This window comes from Atractosteus spatula, chromosome 6 (genome assembly GCF_055471065.1).
Source record: "Atractosteus spatula isolate fAtrSpa1 chromosome 6, fAtrSpa1.hap1, whole genome shotgun sequence".
Lineage (NCBI taxonomy): Eukaryota > Metazoa > Chordata > Actinopteri > Semionotiformes > Lepisosteidae > Atractosteus > Atractosteus spatula.
Window position 1 is genome coordinate 30,072,248 of NC_142711.1, and position 19,543 is coordinate 30,091,790.

General features: G+C 34.9%; 1 protein-coding gene across 1 annotated transcript in view; it reads left to right on the top strand.

Moving 5' to 3' along the window:
* pth1r (parathyroid hormone 1 receptor) overlaps nucleotides 1–19,543 on the top strand; it is a 146,208-nt gene that overhangs the window by 111,443 nt on the left and 15,222 nt on the right. The window contains exons 3-7 of the mRNA XM_088918191.1: nucleotides 6,223–6,333; nucleotides 6,899–7,023; nucleotides 9,513–9,607; nucleotides 16,959–17,145; nucleotides 17,574–17,727. Of these exons, the coding sequence (XP_088774317.1) occupies nucleotides 6,223–6,333; nucleotides 6,899–7,023; nucleotides 9,513–9,607; nucleotides 16,959–17,145; nucleotides 17,574–17,727 (672 nt within the window). The remainder of the gene's footprint in view (nucleotides 1–6,222; nucleotides 6,334–6,898; nucleotides 7,024–9,512; nucleotides 9,608–16,958; nucleotides 17,146–17,573; nucleotides 17,728–19,543) is intronic.

Genomic DNA, 19,543 nt, shown 5'->3' on the forward strand with positions numbered 1-19,543 from the left:
AATGATCCTTCTTAACCGTCCTTGGGGTGTTATGACTTTTTTCTTCAATATGTTAAATGCATGCTCAATTTGATTTAAATCTGTAGATTGACATGGCAGATCTAACATTTTTCACTTTTTCCTCATTTTGAACATAGTTTGGTCATAAGTTTGGTTCCATTGCCATGTTGCATGGAGAAGCACTGCTCAATAAGTATGAAAGCATTTCTTTTGTACATTAGCAAACATGTTTCTTTAAAATTCAGATTGTATTGCTGCTATCACAAATAAAGATGAGTGAGCCAGTTCCATAGTGTAAATATATATACTGTATATAATTTTGCATTCATTCATATTACTCTCTTGATCACAAATACTAATTGCTTAGCTACAATACAAGTAAAAAAAATATTTGATGACTCAATATTTTTGGAAAGCACTATATAACCTTTACTGGTAGATAGAGTGTCTTTTCAATATATTACAGTTCATGTGAGTTTTTTTTTGCATGAACAAATCATCTTTAGTCCTGCCTTAACATTCAGACTTTGACTTGGGCACTCCAACTTTTTTTTTTTCTTCCATTCTGCCATAGATAGTCTTGTATGTTTTGAATTATTGTCTTTTTGCATGACCCATTTTTTCAGCTTGCCTTCAGCTGAGACATTGGTGCTCTGGCATTTTGTAATAATATGTATTACCAAATGTATGGTTCTTTTCAAGGATGGTGAGCTATGGGGGTCCTGAAGCAGCAAAGTAGCCCCATTACATTCCTGCTATCATGTTTTATGGTCATAATGAGGTTATTCTGGTGGAAGGCAGTGTTTGTTTTTTGTCACACAAAGCGTTTCTGATTGAAACCCAGAAGTTCATCTTTTGAGTTGTCAGTCCAGGGAACATACTGTACTTCCAGTAGTCTTGTGGTTTTTCCAGGTCATCATTGCAGAACATGAGACAAGCAGCAATGCTTTTTTTAGAGTGCAATGGCTTATTCCTGGCTGTCCAGGAATTCATACTTAGTTTTTACTGATGGTTGAGTCATGAACACAGCAGGAGAGGCCATTTTGTTAATTTAGGGTTGTTTGTGACTTCCTGGATGATCATGAGGGTTACTCTTGGGTAGATCTTGGCAGAATGACTGGTTCTGGATAAAAAGAACATGGTCTTGAATATTTTCAATTTTCAGACTGACTATGGATGAGTGGAGCCCCATATGTTTAGAAATGACTACTCGCATCTGAAATCACTGAAATTGTGGCATGTTTTGGTGGCACTAACCTGTATACTGAGCACAGAAAGCAGTAGTTTTACAATTAATTCTGACTATTATATAGGACGAGGCTGGAAAAGACTCATAAAGGCTGTTAATAAATTGCTTAAACATCTCATTCTGATCCAACATCCATTTGCTAACTGCTTTGGGGTAGCTGGAGCCTATAATGGCAAGTAATGACTCAAGGCAGGATATACCCTGGACAGGACAACAGTCCATCACAGGGCACACACACAGACACCAGGGCCAATTTTTTCCAGAAGCAATTTAACCTACCAGTATGTTTTTGGACTTGGGGAAACTGGAGCACGTACAAGCTGCATGTAGATAGCACCCCAGATCCAGAATTGAACCCAAGGCCTCAGCACTGAGAGGCAGCAGTGCTAACTTTTGTGCCACAGTGCCACCTCCTCATTCTAATTACCCCTTTAATTGTACTAAGTAAACTAGGGTTTCAATTATTATTTTATAACACTGATTATTAATTATTATTTTTTCTACTTCATATCCCAATACATCTGAGACAACATTGAACTGATAAATATAAACCCTTTAAGTTCTTGAAAAAAAACTGGTTTCAATTAAATGAGAGAATAATGGTATGAAATTGCAATTCCCATAATTATATTGGGGGTTCACATAATTATATAGGTAGTTCATCTTCTTGTTATGGTATACAGTACATCGTATGATCAAAATGCATCAGAGGCTAAATACATTATTCACTTTAAATTATGAAAAAATACTCTTTAAGGAGAATAGATATCTACACTCTTAAGTTCTTCTACATTTTTTAACAGTGTTGTTACACTCATTGAGGTTGAACAATAACTGGCATGTCCATAATAAAATATATATTGATTTTTCATTATTAATTAAAATACCCAGCGATATTATAAAATTGATTACTCTAAAATAATTAATTTGTTTGTTTGGCTCATTGCTTATTTCAGTCATTGTCATTTTATGTATGATTTGTGAAAAATGAGAATTTTATTAGCACGTAAAGTCTTAGTATTTCATATTCTGAGTGAAAAACATTATGACCTTTTACAACAAGAAATTTCTGTGGTCTGGAAAAAAACTGTTAAACAAAATCTGATTTCCTGTGGTTTCCAAGATATTTTGCAGACCTTTTAAGCAAGAGTCAAGGTTAATAGGAAATCCACATCTGCTAATAATTAAAAAGGCTCAAGCAGCTCTCCATAATGCTAATCTTACTCTCACTTTCTTTTATGTGTGTCTCTGCGGAGTTCAGAGCATTCCCATTCATAAAAAACCACAGCTGATCGTTTGTCAAGGAAAAGCCATCTTGTTTTGGGGCTCAAAAGATTTGTTAGCACAATGAGACTTTGGTGTTCTTTTCTTAGTAAGATTTTAATAAAATAAAATCTGGAATAGTAGAAGGTGAATTCCAGGCTTATTTTGGAAAGGTTAAGAACATCACATGACCAATGTCAGCTTCTGTACAATTTAAAAGATTAGTTCCTTGAAGGGAAACTTTACTCTTGTTACCAAAGAATGCCCAAAAAATCTTTAAACAAATGCAGATTTGAAATAAATTTGGTTTGTCAATAATATCATTTGCCAGTTATTGGTGGGGCCACCCAAAACCTTAAGGTGTAACTTTGTTTCTGTGGTTAACCAAGTTATTATTAGATGAATGATGCTGAAAACTAACATTGTACACACAATGTGGTATCAATAGAACAAATATTTCATAAGGCTGGGGTTATTTTGGAAATAACCTTCTCAGTTAATGCCAGGCAAACCTCTTCCTTGTTTTCATTGTTTATAGGGAAGGCCACTTGTTTGTTAATGTTTCTAGGTTTGTGTGCTGTGCAAACAGTAGCTTCAATGGACCCTTTGATAAAGAGATTACACTTGGTGAGGTAGTATAGTAGAAGGATGCGAGCTAGAAGTTAAGTGAAAATAACTAGGCATTTAAAACTGTGGTTGACTGTAAAATTACACAAACATTAGCAAGCATTTTAGAAGCTTGCATTAATCAAGAACACTGTAAAACAGAAAACACAGATAAAACACAGCTAATATCATTCAAAAACAGCTTCATTTTGTGCAATTATGTTTGTGTGGTATAAAATTAGAAAGACCAACTAGCTGGTTTTGAAATACAGACATGTAGAGTCAAACTGTGACACTGACTGCCATAGTACTGAAAAAAACACAAAATGCGTTCTTTCTTTTCACATAATAATATATATTGTAAGAATATCATTATATCGTTTTTTTTTCTTTTCTAAATTTAATATGGAGACGAACAACGCTGATACTAAAAAAAATAAAATTAGTGGCATTTGCAGGATCATAGACTAAATGCAGTTGTCAAGTGATATTATGAAGTACATGTTTTCCACAAACACCAATATACTTTCAGTAGGACTTGAAAAAAGTCACTCTTGTGACTTCTGAATTGAGGAACGACTTTTTGATTTTGTCTTTTTCACTCTGAAATGCTGTGCTGAAGTGCTGAAGAAGTCTATTTTTTATCTATGCAGTTTGTATATCTGTGAAAGTGTACAATGGTTGCATATTTTAAGCTCTTGGGGTCCAATGGAAGACTTTTCAGAATCTTATATAGAGTAGGAGAGAAAAGCTTTAATCAAATGACTGGAAAACTCAATTTCATGCTAAGATGAATGTTAGGTTTAGAAATGTACACATTTTGTCACATAGTTATTGCTAAACTTTTTTTTTTCATCTAGCAAATTGGTTTAAGATTTGCTTTAGTAAAAACTACAAATTGTGTGTTGTCTTATGAAAAAAAATAATTGTAAAAAATTTAAATTAAATCCTCTGGGCACTATGTTTGAGTGGAAGAGAAGAGATATAAAGTCTTTGACTCTATATCATGAGAAATAAGTGTAGATTATCCTTTCAAAATTTCAAATTATATTTCTGGTCATGTTATGTCCAGTCATGGTGTGGTTAGATAATGGAGTTTCTGCAAAGGATCCTTTGCAGCCCACGCATGCTAACACAGCTACCTACTCGAACTACTGTACTTCATCTTGTGGCACCTTGAAGCCTACATGTCGTCTAAAATTCTACAAACAACTCACTGATCCCAGGAGTTTTGCCATTGTTCAGCCCCTGAAGGACATTAAAAGTTCTTTATACTCAGAGGTCTCTCCAGGTTGATTTGGCTTTTCTGCCAAGCTTTTATAGCAGATGATCAAGAAACCCATAAGATACCACTGGATACTTGCTACTTCAACAACTCTCATAGCCAACCTGCAGATTTCTACAGTTCCTTTACCCATTATTTCTTTACTCCATGTCTTCTATTACTCAAAAACAAAGACAAAATTTGCAGGTGCATCCATCTTTACACAACTCTGGACGTTTAGCCTCACTTGTGCAACCTGTACATTTGAACCCAACTAGAACAGGAGTCTGGAGATTGCTGGTGCTGTACTTCTTTGCCTCTGATAATCGTATGAATTAATTTATGTGGTTTTGTGACATTTTTGACATATAGTTGACAAAAAGTTTAAAATCTGCATTTTCCTACATCCTGTGGTTGCTGTTATGAAGAGAAAAACATTTGTGCTGCAAACTGCATTAGGTGTGTACTGTATTTGCCCTCTGTCTTTCCCAGAAATGTAAATTCCTTTGTAAAACAAAAGAAAATGAGTTAAAACGCCAGTGGGCCAATGTATTGTGTATCTTTACTGATGGAAGTAGTTCGATGGAGGAGACCTAATCATGATCAGAAAAAAAAAAATATAAAGTGTTACCAGTTGTTTTAAAAATTTCAAATTATGTTTAAATATATAGAAACAATCCAATCTGGTCAAGAAAACATTATTCCCAGATAATGTCATCCAGGATTTTTTTTTAGAATTCTTAAAAGCTTTCTAAGGGACATTCTGTACTTCCTGCATTGTGGCCAACTATTCAACTGAAATCTGCACCAAAAATCAAATTTGCTCAGGTTTTCACTCAATTGAAACATGTTCTAAAGTTCTAAAGCAAAAATAAAATATTTCTCTACTTCTTTGGAAACATAAATTAATAAACTGTCTAATTTAATCAAAATGCAAAAGAGAAACACAGTCCACAGTCTCCTCCTCAACTATATGCTGCTTCCTGGACTGCTATCATGCTATCATGCTATCTACCTCCTCTGTCTGCCAAACATTCTTCTTACTCTCTGCAACGTTGTCAACACAAGTTCCCACTCCTTGCTTTATTCCAACTTTCATACTACAGTATCTGTACAAGTGCTCCCCTGTTTCTCGGTTAATGTAAGGACTGGTTTCACTGTTCTACAGTGTGTCTGCTTCACAAGGTCGGATTTACAGCCTAATACCATTGCTTGAAAGCACCTTCTTTAGCAAATGTTTAATGGACAGGGAGGAACATACAGTAGGTTATGTAATTTTCCAAGCAGGAGTTACAAGGACTGTTAGTAGTAGAATAACATAATTCATGTTAATGCCCTTTTCTAATGCATTTGGTCTAGTTTACTAGGAAAAAGCTAATGGAATCAAGCATTTCACCTGAAAAATTTGACAAATCACCTGACAAGTCAATAACCACGACAGTTGGGATATTCAGTACATATTCACCAAACAAAAAATTTCATCAGAGCACTCTGTAAATATAGTACTGACAGGTTAAGTATAGTATTTGTGATGAATAACTAGTTTTCCTCATTGCCTCATTGTTTTTTTTTACTAAAAGTCAACTCAAGAACAAAAGACATTTTGGATACCTTTTTAACTGACCAAAGACTGAACAAACAATAAAAAAGAAAATGGTCCAATGAGGTCACTCATATACACAATCCACCTCCATCTCACACTCCTCATGCACACACAGAATTCACCACACCAGACAGCTCTAACTGAAAGATGGATAAAACAAGTTCTGCATACATATTAATGTACACGTTCAGTGTCCTTACACCAACAGTACATTATTTGTTTCTCTTTTGCATTTAGATGGCTTCTGTCTACCTGAGTGGGATGGCATTGTTTGTTGGCCTGAGGGACTCCCAGGAAAGGTGGTGTCTGCAGCTTGCCCAGATTATATTTTTGACTTCAACCATAATGGTAAGGCTTTCTGAATTGTTAATCACATGGATAGACAAATATGTCAAAACGTTAAAACCATGCTATTAACTATCACATACTTATGGATTTTGCAACAATTACGAGTACATATATGAATCAGGGTTCATGTTTAGATATTCAATCCTGTGGTTTTAAAACAAAGAACAGTACTATACAGTATGTCACAAAGTGCCACGTGAATATAGAATATGTTACACAACCAAGATGTTGAACCTGATGCCACACTTCTTATATTTATGTTCTGTGTCCTACCTTACTCATGTTCTTGCTGAATAAGCAGACAAAGTATTAACCTGTTTCGTGGCTACTGTCAACACTGCTTAATAATTAGTCTCGCATTTGTGATTTGCAGAACATCTGTTCTGTGCTTTAATTAATAATAATACATTCAACTATTTTCAGTCCACATGTTGAGCTGGTGAGAGGCATGATAAATAATAATGATTCTAGTGTGAAGCGTAAATCTAGTGGATACCAGAAGCGCTGTTGTATTTCTGATTTGTTTGGGATCATTTAAGCCCTTTCAAAATATTTTCTTTGTCAGGTCATGCTTATCGACGCTGTGACTTGAATGGTAGTTGGGAGCTTGCCCAGACCAACAACAAAACCTGGGCGAATTACAGTGAATGTGCCAAATTCCTTACACACTACAACCAGAACCATGAGAAGGTAAATTTCTGGATGGTACACTTTTGAATGAAGAGGTATTTGGCAGAATCCACAGTGCTTTATTTAATTTTCAATATAAACACAAAAATATTTTAGTTATGAGAGCTTTTTAAAGTGACTTATTCTAAGTTATTGTTTCCTCCTGTCCATGGGACAGTTGCCAGATGGAACAAAACATTACTTCTTTTAGAACATTTCAACCTGAAATTATAATGACTCCAGCTCCAGATTACTTAATTCAGATTTTTTTTTTATCTGGGCCAGATACAGTGAGAAAGGGTAATGTGGCAAATTTGTTAATTGCAAGCAGATTTCAAACAATTGTCTCTATAGCTGTTTGTTTCTGAACATTTATTGCAATTACAGTATATTGTACATATTGGATGCTTATTACATAGAATACATTATTTCCTTTAACAAAACATAAGAAGCATTTTTTTTTGTTTCTTCAATATCCTTATCAGTTCATAATAAAGTAGGTAAAATATGTAATTTTTAGGATTTAATATTATATGACTGGCTTCTCTTTTGTACCACTATACCTTTGTGTGACACTGTTATTTTCTAAGTATAACTTCAAAGACATTAGCATTTTTTTTCAGATGAATCAAATATTGAGTTTTCCATTACATTTTTCCACTCTGTCCTTTTGAGATGGTTCAGGTTCAATTTAAGACAAACTCATAACCCAGGATGTACATCTCTTCAATAAAATGATGTTTGAAATAGCGGTATATTTCAAAACATCACTAAGTGCCAATGGAGACAGAATAAGTTAGTTTATAATACTGTACATAAATTATAAAGTAATTATACAAAAACAAATATATGAAAATATATCAGGTAACATAATCTCCTGAGATACTGGCTCTGAAATAACAATTAATCGGATTATTTATAAAACATTAAAACTTTAAATGTTTGATTTTCAACAAGATTTAAATGTAGCTTTCATTATGTGTACATTGTCATCTTGTGCAAGACAATATTATTTTTGTAAAGAAACAAACCCCTCTATATGTCTTATTATCAGGTTCATCCATCCATCCACTTTTTAACCACTTCATCCTGTTCGTGGTCATGGGGAAGCCAGAGCATTTCCCGGCAAGCAACAGTCACAAGGCACTCTGAATGGGATGCCAGTCGATCGCAGGGCACACCCAGAGACAAACATACTGTACACACACTCACACTAGGGCCAGTTGTTCCCAGAGGCCAATTAACCTACAGTACCTGTGTGTCTTTGGATTGTGGGAGGAAACTGAAGCACTTATACTGTAGCAAATCCACACAAACATGAAGAGAACATACTGTACAGTACGAACTCCACACAGATAGCACCCCAGGTCCAGCTCTGAACCCTGGGCCCCACCACTGCAAGGCAGCAATGCTAACCACTGCGCCACCATGCTAACCTCTCATCAGATTAAAGAATATATAAATATTGTGACATGTAGTATAAGGGGATTTATAAAGGTTTTCTACATTAGTACTACTGTATGCCTATTTTTACTTCTTACAGTATAGACTGGAACTCACTGCTATATTAAAGGCATATCTCAAATTAAAATCCTGTACTGTGCAATTGTACCACAGTTTAGACCTGAGTGTTTGCCCATAGCCTGCACACTAAATGATAACAGCAGTACATTTTTGGTTACATCAGCACAACATAACCCTCCAGTAATCTTTGTTGGTCCCGCTACAGTATCTTGGTTAACATGGCTCACAGAACTCCTGTGGGTTGCTATTAGTCTAAGCAATCTTAAATGGAAGCCCATGGTTTCTCCACCCTATTCATGTCTGCTTTAAGACTTCAGCCAAATGTTTTGCTAGGAACCTTAAACCACTCCAGACATTCACAAAATTGATGTACTGGAAAAAAACAAAGATCAAGTTGCATGTGTGATTCTATGGGAAATCATAAATGTGTGACAACCATCTACTAAAAATGATCAGGTTATTTGTTATTTACTGTAGATATACAATATTGTAGCTGTATGGTTTTGACTTACATCTTTCAACCTGTACTTTGTTGGCAGCTGTCCTCCGTTCTCCACTTGTGTTTTTCAAACTAGAGGGAAGTACAAATTTACAACACAAATAATAATGGAAATTACATTTTAGCAAATTCAGATGATTTGGAACATGTAACAGCTATAGCAGTATTAGTCATTATAATGGACCACTCAGCTTAGAAATTTCTTGCTGAAATCCCGTGCACTGCATTGAATGCCTTTGCACTGTTACAGTATATGTTAATACAAATATTAAAGGAGATTTGTGGGCAGTGGGTGTACTATTTATTTACAAAATCAGTAAGGAACAGTTGGGTTGTCTACTACAACCCCTGTATTACACAGGGAGAATGTGGGTACATGCATTGAAATCCAGATACAGTATGTCTTGGGAGTGGTCATTTTAATTTGGCAGGGTTGTGATTTCTTTCTATTATTATTGTTTTTTATTACTGTTCTCTTCTCTCATAGGAAGTCTTTGATCGCCTCAAATTGATTTACACCGTGGGTTACTCTGTTTCTTTGGGATCATTAATGGTTGCTGTTGTTATTTTGGGATATTTCCGGTGAGTAACTGTTTTCTCACATGCTTTTATTTTGATACTAAGTTATACTAGGGCATTATCCTTCAAAAAATAAATGTATTTTTTCACATCTGCATTTTTGAAAGTGCATCAAATCCCAATTTCTATTTGTACTAAACACTTAAGAGTAAGTAAATATTGGACAAATCTAATTTGTGCTTTTTCTGTAAGATTTAGCTATGAGATTTCAATGAAATTTCCGTTATTTTATGAGTAAAATGTTTAAATGTCATGTGTGCTGTAAGTTCTCCATATGTGTGATATATGTGTATACCCAACCTGTCCTACAACTTCTCAGGTGGGTTAACTGTTTAAAATATTGGAAAAAAAATTATCCCAGATGGAGATGTATAGGGGGAACAGAATTATGTGATTATTAAGCTTTTAAAAATATGTATACATAATGTAACCAAATAATATAATAGTACCCAATTTAACATGTTAAAGACATTTTAATGTTTAATGTGGTGGAATAATAGTGATTGATGTGACAAACTGACCTGTAAATATCTAGTAATTCCTTGTAACACAGAGACACATCTTATGATGTAAATTGCATGATGACTTGAGGAAGAATGGGATACTCCTAACTTCTAATTGGCGTAAACAAGTTCATCTTCAAGTACCTTTATTGCCATTTGAATGAACAGTGCACTGGAAATCTACATGGTTTCTCTCAGTCAGAAAACATAAAAACCAAAGGGTAAACACACTGTACACACTATTATGCAAAAACAAATCACATAAGAAGAATGGCTTCTAAGTTCCACATGATAAAAGACATTGTGCCTATGGAACTGGGGAAGATATGGGCCTCCTACAGTATATGTTGTACCTTTAGGTTAGTTGAAACAGCCTTCAGTTTGAAAAAAATCAAAACAACATAGTTCATATTTCATAATATATATTTGAGTCCTGTTCCTTACCAAGGCTCTATAAGCATCAGATTAAAAAAAAGACAACACTGTTATTAATTATTCCAAACATATAAAGGAGTTGCTCAAATATAATTATTTTATTGACCTGATCTCAATAAAACAAAAATACCTCAATAGGAAAAGTTATACTGTAGATGTTAGAGTGCACACACAGATGTACAAACGAAGCACCACATTCATAATTTCAATAATTAAATATTTTATGCAAAGATAACGAACACAAAACACTTATCAAAGAATATTAAAATGTTTTCAGTATAAAATATAACACAGTCTGATGGAATTATTACAAATTTAGTTTTGAATATGATCTTCTTGAGTATACTGTAAGATATTCTTTTATTCATCCTGTGTAGCTCCAGCCAGCTGGTGAAGTTTATTTTTTTGTGGTTGTCTTATTTTGACAGCATTCAAGAAGTGGTCTAACAGATGTACTTTTGTATGAAGGTCTGCGAAAATGCTAGCCATTGCAAAATATCATAACTGTTTTCTTGAAGTTGTGCCATTATAATCCTAGCTCTGTGTGGTCTTGCATTGTCCTGCTGTAAAGTCAATACTTACAGATTTGCTTGTGTGACAGGTACAGCTCTACACTGAACCCAGCTGAGATTCAGTCACAGCCATTTGCAGGCTCAGAGCACACATACTGTAGCAGGACTCAGTAAAAAGCTGCAAACCCCACTACAACACAAGACAGGTCTTTTGCTGTTGAAGACTTCTACATTTTCCAGTTTTCAAAAAAGTGTTGTTACACTTGTAAATAAGGACAGCAGTGTTTAGCAGTGTGGATCCGGACTTGTAACTGGAAGTTTGTGTGCTCAAATCTCATGTGAGACTGATCTTATTCCATTGAGTATGGTAATTCAGCTAAATGTTTCCAGTAAATTACCCAGCTGTATAAATCGGTGCAAATATAAGTCACTTTGGTTGAAAGTGTCAGCCAAATAAATAAGGAGAAGTACTAAAATGTTGGCTAAAGGACTTGTCAATGTGTGGCAGGGCTTTAAATTTGACCTCAGTCATGGCTGTTTTAAAAAAGAGAGATTCCTCCCCACATCACATGTCCGCCACCCCCATGGTTGGTACATGATGCTCATCACATCTCCACACGCACACTGTCTTTAGGACAGAATATATTCTGACCTAAATATAAAGAAACCTAAACCTAAAGAAAATAGCTATTTCACAACCTAGCTGTTGACTGAATGTCCTCTGGACATGCATTAATTCTGCTAATGGGCAAGGTCTGTATTGCTATTTTTAACTTGTAATCTATTCTTTATTGAATTTCTAATGCAATAACCACTGGTAGTCACCTGCAGCGGCAGGCAGAGAACAGTTATGTGAATGAATTGGATAGGTCTAATAATCTGGGGGCTTGTCTGGCATCCCTTTGCCTTCCAGGATGTGGTCTAACCCTCCCAAAGCCAGTTTGTCTGTTTCTCTGGACCAGTCTTTTGTTTTCTGAGGAGGAACATCTCATTTTTCTTTTACAGACAGACATCCATCATTCATGCAAATACTAACCAGGCAATCTTCATTACTCAAGCAGGGCTTAATCACGTTTTCCACCCATTCATCCATTTCCTAAATGTTTAATCCAATACAGGGTCACGGGGGAGCTGCCAAGCAACAGGCACAAGCCGGGATACACCCTGGATGGGATGCCAGTCCATCAAAGGGGACACACAGACACAGACACGCACACACTCACACCTTGGGCTAGATCTGCTAGAAGACTAATTAACCTAATATGTTTTTGGACGGTAGAGGAAACCCATGTACAGACAGGGAGAATGTTTAAACTCCAAGCAGATAAGCACATAGCATCCCAGGAATTGAATCCAGTGCCCTAAGCAGCAATGCTAATCACTATGCCACTGTGCTGTCCTTTCACTGTTCTTGTATTAAGTAAAATTTTGAAAACTAAATTGCTGTTTATGCACATTTTTAGACATTTTTACAGTTTGAGCTCAAATAACTAAAACATTAAATACCATTTATTTAATTCACATGACTTCCCAAGGAATATTGAAACTCAATCATCAGACCTCAATACATACAGTACTATTGACCTAACTATAGATACTATTATGTGGTATTAAGTATGGTGCCAAAAGGTGCCTGTGTGTGCCCTGCGATGGATTGGCATGATGTCCAGGGTGTACCCTGCCATACGCCCATCACTTGCTGGGATAGTCTACAGCTCCCCCTTGACTCTGTATTGATTAAAGCAGTTAGAAAATGATTGGATGTAATACATCCTCCTATTGGTTGTCGTTGGATGGATCCTGTGAAATAGGACAGTTTGCAGAAGTGTGAATGAGTTGTCTTATTGCTGTATAAAGGTTCTTCTTGCCACACAACAGCTACTCCACCTGTCTTGCACCACAGTTAGATCTAAAGATTAAGAGTCATTGATAAAACAAAATCTGGCAAGTTAAGACCATCTTGTTCACTGAACATTTAGAAATGCATTCATAAAAGAAAGTCTTTAAGTTAGCTTTTTAAAAATTATAAATACTGTATGCAGCATCCAATAAAAGGCTTAATATTCTCATTCCCAAAATCTACTTGTTCAGGATCTCCATTTTTATTCTGCTTTTTGTTTGTATTGAGTATATACTAAAAGGCAAGTCAGAGGGACATTGTATTCCACAACAAGCATACATAGACATAATTTAACATTGAGAATATCTTTTAGGGTAATAGGAATTTATATGATGTGAAATCTATTGTGGGTGAAATTATGCTACTTCACAGCCATATCATATACAGTATATATATATATTCACCTGATCCAATTTGCATATTAAAACTTTTACCATGGGCTCTCAATGCTACTGAATGCTAATGATTTTTTAATTTTTTAAACATTAGCTATAACACTTGTTATACATCCTGTTTCATGCCTGTCTAAATATTGGTCATCTGCATTCTATACTATCGATAAGGGTCAATGAGAGTACAAAAAAGATATATAATTAAGTTAGATTAAATTTAACAATAAATTGTATTTTCCTTTCAGTAAGACTTTTCTTGCAGAACACATCTTAACAGCCTTCAATTATTAGGTTTGCTTTGTGGGTATATTTATTTTAGGAAATGGATTTCTTTGAACAGTCCAAAGCATCTGCTAAATGTATTCAAGTAAATTTAATAATCCATATATAATAACCACACCCAAAATTAAAACCCAGATCTGTTTTTTCTCCCACATGTGGCAATGGTTTCCAAAAATATTATTTGAACTAAATTTCTGTAACTAACCCATTCATTCTTGAGTTAAAGACCCTCCATTTCATCATGCCACATCTTTAAAATTGTATCCAGTGGGTTTCAACCACAGTCTAAGTTATTACATTTAGCATGTTTAAATTATTCCTTGCAGCAAATTCTTTCCATGTGGGAATCATGGTATACATTGTTCTGTTAAAATAGTTAGGTTCATTTTTTAAATCTATTTTGGGATTTCAGTATAATTCATGTATACTTAGTTTTGTGATCTGATGTTACATGGTATGTGGTAAACATCATGATGCAATTAAAAATTAAATGTAGTTAAATCTGTTGGTACTCTCAGTGTACATTAAGGATAAAATCCAATGAGTGTGGATTTTTTGTATTGTTTGGTCCAGATATTGAAGTATCTCATTAAAGATGCATTAAATCCTGTTATTATTTTCTTCTCAAATAAAATGTATAAATATACTAGCTTTTTCTGTAAAGGTTTTATCTTGAGGTACACCTTACCTTAAGATGATCTGGCTCTATGGATATCAGAAAGCAGTTAAATATTTATGTGTAAAACTCCAAATGACACAAATGTTTCAGTGGTTAACAAGGAGTTTTTCTTTTTACCCCTTACCTTGTGATGGTTTACTGTATATAGAATGAGGTCACAGCTACAGGACTTTGAAAGGTGAGAGTAAGATTTAGTATTTTAAATTTCACAATGTACTTAAAGACTTGCTGTGATCAATTTCTGTCATAGAATGAGATGGAGAAGTCCTACCTTAAACAACTGATTTTGGGAGTTCACAACTTTTCAAATTAATTGAGCTCTCAGTACCTACACTAAGGTACTTTGTCATAGTTAAGCATGCTTGATGCATAAAAGTAGTGTATACCATTAAATATGTCTTTACAAGTACTGTACCTTTGTTGTATTGCATTGAACACGTAGAATTTAGTCACAAACATCACTTTGCTCTGTATTTGTATGAGCACTAAAATATGGAATCAATACAAAAAGGTTGGAGATTATGAACTCATAAAATACATGTAGAGTTAATTAACTCTGAAAATCACCAGCTATAGAGAAGATAGTGTTGTAATAGCCCATCTGAAAAATCCATTTTTGTTGGGTCAAGAATAAGAATAAAGTGCAAAACGATTGTTCTCTGATCTTGTCTTGACAGTAGAAGGGTCAGGAACAGATTAATTTCTTGGCAGTGTGAGGAGAGCTTACAAATTAAGTTACCAGTGCACAATCTTTTGTAATTCAATCAGCATTGGAAACAGCATGGCAGTAAATTTAGGGAGTACTGTATAGCAATGGAAATGGAGTATCAAATTCATTTATTTTCCCTGTCATCTGTTTGTGTTGGACCACTCATTTATAGTACAAATTGTTACTGATGTTTGCAGAGATGCTGCCAATAAATTAGCCTGTAGCTGTGTGTCTTAATAGCCCAAATTATATTACAGGAGGTTTTCAATGGAAGTCCAAATTCTGGAAGTGTTATTGTCCTCTTTTAATTCTTCACAGTCCCACTTAATGTATATATTTTTCCATAGCTAATGGCACCATATACTGATCTAAAAAATCCTAGGGACTGATATTTTTTTATTTCCTGATCCATGCATGAATGGTTGTGGTGTGCTTTCAACCTATCTCAAAGGAAGGTCAGTATTGTAAAACCACAGCATAGCCACTATATCCATTGCTATCACCGTTTTCTGTGAACTACACAGCTCCAGTATCTGTGCACCCATTGGCAGCAGCAATGAACCGTAAAGGCTCAGTGGCTAATGTAATTCCAATTTTCTCATGACATCTCTTCACATTTACTATAAGACAGCAAAAATCCCCAAGGCATGAAAAAGGGCAATGTTATCATCCTACCCAAACAAGGATAACAACTGGGTGGACCGTCCAGCTACCTGCCTTTTTCCTTGCAGTAACTGCAAAATTTATGGAAATGGCTTTGCTGTCTACCACTTATACACTGTTGAAGCAATGCAGTCTTAACAAGAAAGTGAATTCAGATGAGGCTGAAATACAGGTGACTAGGTGATGGCCTTGACAGACACTATCAAAGTTGCCTTCCACTGTGTGCAGTTACAGCATTGGTGGACCTGCCATCTAATCACTGCCCATCATCTTGACAGTAGGATAGCAGTTGCATTTCTTGCTGTCAGAATCTTGGCGTCACTTTTAAATGAAATCTTATCTTCGGAAATCTGCTAGAAAGATGCAGAGAAAAAAAACATCCTTGGGTGTACATACTCTGAAAGCTAGTAGGGAAGTTCTCTCGTATGGTGCCCCCAATATCCAACAGGATGCCCACACATCTTGCGGCTTCAGCCTGATGTCTATCATCTCACGTCTGTACCACAATTTGCTCAGCAGTCAACCACCCCAGCGAATGATGTACTGTACCATAAGCTGCACTGGCACCTATTATTAGCAATTAATTTGGAGGCTGTCAACATAAAAAATCAATGGCTGGATAGTTGGAAGGGAGACAATATGTTGGGTGCAGCTTTGCTCCTGCCTTGGTTCTATCTCAGAGCTCAGAGCATACAGTTCATAGCATTATTCCCTAGTCAGTGGAAAACTCTACTTCCCTAGAAGACCAGGATTTCAGCCACAGACTAGGTTTCAAGGCAGTGACTTTATCTTCTGTAAAACTCTCTTGCCTGGACTCGATCACGATCACAGAGCATACATACTTACACTCCCTAGATAGCAATGAACTCTGCTACTGTACAGTATATCAAAAGATTGTGTCTCCTGCTTCAGACTTCCGTCTAGGTGTCATCTTCTGTAACAGGCTCTCATATCCTGCTTTAACATAAAGGATCAATGTCTAACTGAATTCTTCACTGTAATCAGCATTTAAATAACTCGGGAAACTTTCATCGGTGTAAAGAAATATTCCTGAATTATAGGAAATTACTATATTGCAATGTATCTTCAGTATTTCTAAACAAATGTTCCTAAGATAAGTTATTGGATGTTTCTTCAGACAATATTCTACAAAATTCTAAATTATCTGTTTTCTTGTTTTTCATTAAACATTTTCATTAAACATTGATCATTTTTAAATATTATCATTGATACTTGCCCTTGCAAAATTAAGCAAAACACTTATTTTCCCCATAAACAGACGCCTGCATTGCACCAGGAACTACATCCACATGCACCTGTTTGTTTCCTTCATGCTGAGGGCCATCAGCATTTTCGTGAAGGATGATGTGCTCTATTCAGGGTCTGCGCTAGAAGAAATGGAGCGAATTAGTGTAGAGGACCTAAAATCTATCACTGAAGCCCCCCTGGCAGACAAGACTCAGTTTGTAAGTATCACATAGAGCTCCCTTCTGTACTATTTTAAGCACCTCAATTTGTCTGGTTAATAAAAATTTTGGGCCATAAACTGCTATAGGAAACAGAATAGAGAAGATATCAGTTCGAAAAACCTGTTATGAGTATTTAGGAATATGTTATTATGTGCTGCTCAAACAAATCTTACGCAACTCAAAGGCGACATTCTTTAAAAGAATTTGCAAGCGAACGTTATAAATTTGGCAAACTAGGCACAGAAGGCAAGCATCCCTTTCTGAGATGGAAAGAAACCCAGGAAAGAATCTTAATCTTTGTAATGGGTGTTTCCATATCATCTTTATAAAGCTATTATTTTAATTAATTGAATGGATTTAAACTGCTGCTCTATCGTTATGTGTATTGATGAAAACAAGATAAAATATGTTGTTTTCTCTTTTAGATTGGCTGTAAGGTGGTTGTAACACTCTTTCTGTACTTTTTGGCCACCAATTATTATTGGATTCTTGTGGAAGGACTTTATCTTCATAGCCTCATCTTTATGACCTTCTTCTCTGACAGAAAGTATCTTTGGGGATTTACTCTCATTGGCTGGGGTAAGTTAAACAGAATCTTGCACTTAGTTTTATGAGTTCCAGGAATTTCCATGATTTATATTTTTATGGTAAAGCAAACTGAATTATTTCCTGTTGATGAACTGCACCACACCTACAGTAATATCAATTCAGGCGACAGTTCACTTTCATAATATTAAATTTATATACAGTATATAAATATTAAGTCTCCAAACCTAAAAAAAGTGATGTTTTACTCTATGTTGAAACATTGTTAAAATATTTTGCGCCTATTCAATCTGAATTTTTCTTTAAAAAAAAGAGGATTGTAATTATGAGTTGTTGTTACAAACCTCAGGCTAACTCTCCTAGTAAATTGTGCATTCTTAATTGCTATAAAAACAGTTTGTTGAACAAAGTTTTAAATGAGAACCACTTTCATGAAGTTGAAGATTAATCTGAACTCTGTTTTTAATTAATGTAACAAGAAAATTACCCGGTAAATATCCATTAATCCAAAAAGGCACTTTATTGGAGGAAGCTGAGAGACAAATCTTGTGGTATCCTGAAGGTAAAAGAGAAGTGCACTGTTTAGTTTCCGAGCCTGCAAATTTCCAGTTATACCTCCAGTGTCCTATCTACTACTACACAGTTTCTAACTCAGTGTTACAGGAAGAACACGTGAATTCACTTTTTCTAATACAATATGGATATTTAACAGCAACTACTATACAGGAAGTAGAAAATTGCAAGATTATTGGTGAACTCTTGACAAATTCCATTTTAACAAATGTAACTAATTCTGCTCAGTTTCTTTGAAGCTATTTAAAGAGGGTTTTGCAATGTGTTTTCTTCATACAATTGCAATGTGGTACCAAAATGTCTTTTTACACAGCAAAAACAATGGGCTTCCACTGAACTAATACACAGAAAAAAGCAAATAAAAACACTTGAGGTTTCAATTCACTGAAGTACAACTACTGTATGTTAAACAGATGGTGAAGAAACAATTACTGGATGTGTATCCGAAATATAAATAAATCTTACTGTTTTTGAGAAGCTTGTCACTCATATTAGAACTTTATAGTTTATATGTAGGTTCTCTCAAAATACAAATTATCCTTCCATTCATTTAGCCATCCATTGTCAGCCACCATTTTATCATCAGAACGGCTAAATAATGTACATTATTAGCAATTAATGTAATTAGTTGCATTATTTTCAGTAGAAATAATGTAAGTTAGTAACAGTATAAATGTGAGTCACCAGTAATAAAAGATCCAGTGTTAAAGCTCCCAAGCTATCAAATTAACAGATGTCATTCACAGATCAGATGAAGTATTTAATACAGTATATTTTATTTCTTTAACACAGTTATACAGGTATGTAAAAGCTGTATTAACAAAACCAAGTGTTTAGTTCAACCACCAGTTAGTATAGTGCTGGAACCATGGCTATACCTGCCAAAATATTTCCCATTGGTGTGCAATTCCTGACAAATTTTCCTAATAGTAAACACATAAAATAGTTATACACACATAGGTGGTGCAGTTCTTAATGTAATTTTGTCATGCAAAAATAATATGAGACTGTTTTGTGTTGAAATAAAGGAATTAACTAGAATGTACAATGAGGTTAAGTCCTTTTTTAATGTTCACCATATGCACACTTTCATACTGTATTTCCTTGTGTGGTTTTCATTAAGAACAATTAGATTGTTTTTCTTAAATCTGCAGTTTATTGAAGTATATTGAAAACACATATTATTGCTTAGGTTTTGATATAGATATAGACATTTGTAATGCATTTTCTTCAGATAATAGTTTTTGTTAGTTTTAAAATTCACAAGGTTCACAAA